The sequence below is a fragment of the Pseudopodoces humilis genome, chromosome 3, assembly GCF_049639895.1.
Source record: "Pseudopodoces humilis isolate 2021_Gansu_Grassland_sample_001 chromosome 3, ASM4963989v1, whole genome shotgun sequence".
Taxonomy (NCBI): domain Eukaryota; kingdom Metazoa; phylum Chordata; class Aves; order Passeriformes; family Paridae; genus Pseudopodoces; species Pseudopodoces humilis.
The window spans coordinates 28,584,721-28,591,256 of NC_142202.1; the positions used below are offsets into that span (position 1 = coordinate 28,584,721).

At 38.5% G+C, this 6,536-nt stretch overlaps 1 protein-coding gene across 2 annotated transcripts in view; it reads left to right on the top strand.

Annotated features, from left to right (window-relative positions):
• The window catches only part of PLB1 (phospholipase B1), an 89,977-nt gene that overhangs the window by 17,047 nt on the left and 66,394 nt on the right, over window positions 1-6,536 (top strand). For both annotated transcript variants that reach the window (XM_088052877.1, XM_014261369.2), the window contains 3 exons: window positions 406-495; window positions 4,695-4,757; window positions 5,564-5,644. In XM_088052877.1, the coding sequence (XP_087909003.1) occupies window positions 406-495; window positions 4,695-4,757; window positions 5,564-5,644 (234 nt within the window). The remainder of the gene's footprint in view (window positions 1-405; window positions 496-4,694; window positions 4,758-5,563; window positions 5,645-6,536) is intronic.

The window sequence follows — 6,536 nt, forward strand, 5'->3', positions numbered from 1 at the left end:
ATTTTATTTAAAATTCAGCATGTCCTCTTAAGACAAATTCTGCATGTTTCTAATCTCTAAATGCATGGGTAAACTAGAAGTGATGTTGTTTATTCCAAATTATTCATATGTTCACATCTGTGTCTTCCTGCTCTACTCTGTGGTACTATTGTGATCATGCTGTGTTGTTGCTCTGCTCTTCTTGTCCTGTTCATGTGCAACAATCATTTACAAAAACAGCATCTGTCTATCTTGACACACCGGTAATAACTGGGATCAGTGACAAATGGCTTAATGAGAATACCAAATACTGATTTTCTTGTGGATATGAATATTATATTATAGATTGAGAACTTTTGTGACTGAATATCTCATCTTTCCATACTCTTAATTATTTTATGATGGTCAAAGTACTTTCTCTTTCAGGTCAAGGATGATTTGTTTACCACATCAGAGACACAAGTGAAAATTCTGGAAGATTATATTTTCATGTCTGTGGGCCTCTGGAACAGCATGGTAAGCAGTATCACAGAGATTGTTTCTTGCTGAACTTGGTCCAGAAGCCTGGTAACAACCCTGCATGAGCCAGGCTTTGAGTAGTAAAGAGGCAGGGGAAGGAAGAATAGAAGAATTTTACAATGACTGCTATCCTCAGCTGTGCAAGGAAGCTGGTCTTGAATAATGCTATAAATGCCCTGCACTTCCAAGACAAATCTTACTCTGTTGCTACTTTCTACTAAGAGCTTTTTAGAAAGGTTTTCAGAGTAGCCCTTTGGGAAGCCAGATGGAATAAATGAGCTGTAACATATCCTGCTTTTGCTAATCTTACCTCTTTGACAGCACAGCACAGGATGAGTGAGGCTTGTCCTAACCTGAGATTACAGCAATTATACTCCTGTCTACTCTGTCCTCTGTCCTGCATCCCCCACCATTCTTTACTAATGAGTCTTAAACCACTGTCTCCTCCTTAACCATCATCTTTATGCTGCTGTTGCTCATAGTGAAAAGATGATAGACAGCCTTCAGGAGCTTTTGTTATGTCCTCTCGAACTGGATGTCCTATCCAGCTGAGGAAAGCCATAAAATGGTGTTTCTGTTAGTGGGAGGGGTTGTCTGAAAGAAATGTGGACTTTCTGACCCACTTGACCTTGAACACAATGACCAATTCTGTAGGGGGCTGTTTCCCACTGCAGGCTTTAGCTGCTGACACACAGCATTTGAGTGTGTGAGACTGAGTGGATGCATGTACAACTGGAAGAGTTTGCACTTTAAAATTTGTTATAGGGGCAACTGAAGAAATGTGAGGTGCTTTTCAATATGATTGAGACAAAAAAAGCAGGTACATGGGTTTGGACTCAACAGAGATAAGCATGATGCTACTGTTTGGATGTGACCTTACATGCATTGTTTTAGGTAAAATGTTGATTTTACTGTTTTCTTTTGGAAGCTTTCAACATTTTCTGTTTCTTTTCCTAGTAATCTTATAACACATACAATCTCTTTTTAAATTAAAAAGAATCTTCAATGGCAAATTAAGTTAGATGATATATAAAACACTTTTTTCTTGTTTTGCAGTCCATGTGTTAGTAAGATTTTCTTTGGAGAGTACCAGCTATTCCTGTGTCTGTCCAAATTATCCTAAGCATGAAGGAAAAAAAAAGTCTATACTGCAACAATCTTTTCATAAACCACATTTGAAAATAAATTCATACACATTGCCTTGTTCTTGTTTTCTTTTATGCTAATCCAAGCATTAATAATGCTCTTGTAGCCCTGATCATTTAAAGAAGCAGAATTTGCAGGAAGAGGCTTCTATTCCATCAGATGATATATCTAGAAGACTAATACAGTCACTTTAATAAAATATGTTATCTTTTAGTTAAAGTTAGTAGGACTTTAGTTAGTTAGTAGGAGGCAAGAAGTTAAAAATTGATGAGCTGTTGCAGTGGTAACCTTGGAACAACCATGCTGGGTCCATTTATCCCCTTTGCTGTTATCTGTGATATTCTTTGTGATAACATCACAGTTCCTAGCTTAGTTCTTCCATCATAAAATAGATGTCCTGTGTTTCATTTTTCTATCTCTAAACCTTTCCTGCACAGACTTTATTTGTCCTCCTGTGCTCTGTCCTTGAGCAACTACAGCACTCTGATTGCCCAGGAGCGTTTGGTGGAAATAGCAGAGATGAAAAACCATAAGCAAAACAAAGCTGTGCTTTCAAGGCTGGCTCCATCAGGGCCAGTTACCCAGACCTGGGCAACGAGCATGCTGTGGAGCCATCAGAACCAAAACATTGTCATAAAGGAGACAAATACCTACTTTGCTTTATTTCAATGTTTGTTTTTTTTCTCAGTGTGAGGTGATTCCCTTAGTGGGGGACTGCCTAAGTGAGCTGGAGGAGGAGCAAAATGTGGCAAACCCACATCTTGCCACAGGTTTGAAGGAAGACTGTGGAAATGGTAACAATTGCCTCAACTCATTTTGCCATCTTTTTTCTAGAGTTCTCTTTGATTAAGTGGACTTTTCAGAGAACAGCTAGCAATCATCAGAAAGGGGCCTTTCAGGGTTGCTTCTTTGTCTTCCTGTGATTGGCTTGTCTGACTTATTCTGACAGGATGTAAAAGAAGATACGAAAGATGCATTCAGCATAAAAAACACTAGCAGGTGTCCTCACCTGGTAAAGGTTTCTCCAGTTCTACTGGGAAACCCAGTTGATGCTGACTTCTTTAAAATTTAAAAAAGAACCCATAATGCATTCTTGGTAGCTGAGAGAGCTCCTTCTCTCTACCAGGCTGTCCTGACCTTGTACTGAGATTTGGTACCAGCCTCTTTCCTGGAATAATTACCTGCTTATTGGCCAAAGGGCAGAACCTTCAAAATCTAATGGCAGTTGGCCTTAGGGCTGCACTTCAGCCTGACTGAGAAGGAGCTGAGCCATCATGTCCTAAGGGCTTGTCGTAGGCAGGGCTGGATATTTGAGCAAAATATTTCTAACTCTCAAGGACACATCAGAGAACAGTCTCATAAATGACATTGGAAAAGCTGAGAGGTTGGCTGTGTAGTTGGACAGCTTTGATGTTTACCACAGAGAGCCTGATTGTAGGCATTTGCCAAAATTAATCAATTTCACCTTTGGACATACATCTGACGGCAAAGCTCCATGCGTGTATGTAAAGAACTTCGTAAGAGTAAGAGCTTCTTGTATTTTGGCACTTTGGTGTTACAGAAACAAAACCCAACCCTATCCTGCAACCAAAAGAGAAACTAAAACCAGGCAAGAACCCAAAAGTGAACAGCATGGCAGGAGCCTGCCTGTGCCTCTCTTCTGTGTTCAGGGGTTTGTGCTGCTTTTATAACCTGTTGAGTACTAGGGCAGACCCACACACTAAGTGGCCTGCACGACAGATCTGCTAGAATTTGGGGGAGGGTTGGTGGCCATAATACAGCCCTTGTGCCCCATTCTCTGACCAGGACTGAGCTTCATGGGAGTTGTCAGTCTTTGCTGGGAGAACAGTGTGTCTGAGCCAACTGGAACTTAGTGCCTTGTGGAGAAATTTGTTCTTGTCACCCATCTCCCAACACATGCAAGTGTCTTATACTTGTTCGTATTTAATTTCTAGTCAAGAAATACCATATTGTATATATCTCATGTTTTGTGGGGTGATTCCGCACTGGAAGTGCATTTTCTTTTAAGAATGGAATGAAATAGCTACTTTGTTTCATCCTAGGAGGATGTGAAATTATTCCAATGTATCTTTTCTTGAAGCTTCATTATTTTGCCCATTTTGGGGAAATTAATTTTATTCCCCCCTGCCTCACTCAAAAAAGGAGATAGTTTCTTCAAATTTTTCAAAATTAAATATTCAAATTCTTCAATTGTTTCTTTCAAATAATATAAACTCTCTAAGACTCTTCTCTATTTCTCTGCATTTTTCAATTAATTTAATTGATGGAACAATTGAAATAGAATATAGCATTCCTGCCTGGAGTGTATTGGTGATGCCAAGTGTGCTACTGTCATATTTTCTAGTCCCTTGCATTGTTTCTTGTATAGGCTGCTGGTCCTGGCAGCTGCCGGTGCCAAGCTGAGCAGACATGCACTGAGGGATCTAAACCCTCAGCCAATTCCTCGGTGTGTGATTGCAATTTAATTAGCACTCAGCAACCTGCCTGAACAGGTGAAGTGATTATTTTTGGTATTTGCCCCTTTGTGCTGTCTCTATTTTCTGTATAATTCCATAATTTTTCATTACAATAATCCCCTCTCCATCTTTTTTCAAGAAGGCCAACAAACATAAAAGTTATTAAGCCTCTGTATGGAGTAGGAAAGCACCTTTTGGTGTTGCCTAACATGTGTGAGAGTGTAGATAATGAAACAGTTCTGAAAGGTAGGATAAACAATCAACACTTAGAGAGTCAGCATTCCCAAAAGCCAAATTAATGTTTGGATGGAAATTTTAGTCATGATGGGAAGACAGTCTGCTCACGTGAGAGGACTTGTTTTCAGTTCCTTGCTTTTGTCGGTATAGATGTGGTATATTATGCAGAGATAAATATTTATCATAAGCAAAAGAAAATTTTAAGTATATATTTTTAGATATATGTATATGAGCCTGATGGAAAACTTCAGGTACTAGAGCCATTGCATTGCTGCTGCTCTCCCTTCCTTCCCACACACAGCAAGTGTCCAGATCCTCTGCTCTCTCCCTTTCCAGATGCAGCCAGTTGGGCAGAAGCAGCCTTATGGTGCATTAAAAATTGTCCAGTGTCCATCTCAGGTAAAAGGGCTTCCTTGTTATTCTGTGATTTTTATTTACTCTTTGCAGAATTTCCAAATTTTCAAATACTATTGTTTTCTGAAGTTCTTGGAAATATGCGCTTGCATGAGTTACTGCACTGTTAAAAACTGAGTGTTCCTAAAGTTCATTGACATGGGGTCTTTATTTTCTACAGATGAAGCTCTGAAAAAAAGAACTTTGGACAAAATTTAGTTAAATCATCTCTGTCAGATGTTTTTTGGTCAAAAAAAAAATATCAAGTTAATCTGCATTTATTAGTTGCAGGCATGAGGTGCATTATCAATATTAAAATTTGTGTCACCAATAAAATTGAATCCATGTATTTTATATAATCTAGATTTTCTGTGATTTGCCTCTGCTGCCATGCATAATTTAGTCCCTGGAGCTGTAAGTAGTCAGGCTTGGAGCATCTCATGTTCAAAGAACTGGTTCTTGTATGCTTTTGCAATTAAGCTATGACTTCAGTAATTTGATAGTGGCAAAATATTACTGGCATCCAAAAGCTTCTGAACAGCAATGAAAATATCAAAGAAATAGAATTTTATGTTTTGTTTGATGTTAGGTTTAAGGCAGGAAGTGGTGCTGTGCCTAGAGCATACCTAGGACAGGACTTCAGACCAGGGTTTAACTTTAAAGTCTAACCTGTTTACTTCACTAATACAATGTTCATTCAAGAATTAATACTGTAAAGATCTTTGCTCGGAAAATGTAGCCAGAAGACTTTTAACATCAGCTGTGACTGTATTTCCACTAGCATTGGTAAACATACTCTCTTCACTCTGCAGGAAAATCCATATTTGTTTACATATAAAAATAGTAACTACTCATTTTCCCTGAGGACATCAAACACCAAAGAAGCATCTCAGGTATAGTAGGATTGTTTGCAAAAATGGACTGCATGTATTCCAGGGAGTGGGGCAGATGGGTACAAGTGTGTTGTAGCCTAAATAAACAATTCTACCTGGGAAAACTAATGCAAAACTCCAGCTTTTTACTTCCATGCTTGACTAAATAGTCATATGTTTAATAGCACATTCTCTCCTTGGTGGGTTCTGTAGAGTGTGAGTAAGGTAGATGTGTTCAGCTAGCCTAAAGTGAGCCTTGCCTTCACTGGTAAGAGCCCATGTTAAACATCTGGATGAAAATGTTATTTTCCCTGGGATAAGAAGATAATGAAAATAGGGCTGTTTAGTCCTACCATGGAAGAAACTAGATCAGATCCAACTACTGTGTGGGTCTGATTTCATCTTGTTTATGCCATAGTAAAACTGAAGACTATGGATTGATTTTTAAAATTTTTTATTTATTTTATTTTATTTTATATTTTTTGTGAGATAGTTTCAGATTAGATATGTGGAAAAAAAGATGCATTATTGTGTTTTTTAAGTCAGAGTACTCTGATTTTGAGCAGAATGTTTCCAAGCAGGAACAGAGTGAGTTGATAATGCTCATTTTCATGCCTCAGAACACAATGCCTAGACCATATCTAGACAAAATGGCCTGTTCATCACTGGAGTTGTATTATGCATTTCTGTTCACATTTTAATATAGTGCAATCTGTTTTGTTGGTTACTTGTGGTGTACAGAACTTGTCATGGGGCAATGGTTCCTACCACTCTGGTTTTTGGAAATAGCTGTAGTATAGGAGGTGTGAAGGATGCAAGGAGCAATACTGTGTCATGTTTGTGGTTGTTTTGTTGGGTTTTTAAATTAAAAATTAAAAACCCAATCCAGAACAATGGGATAAGATGGAAAACA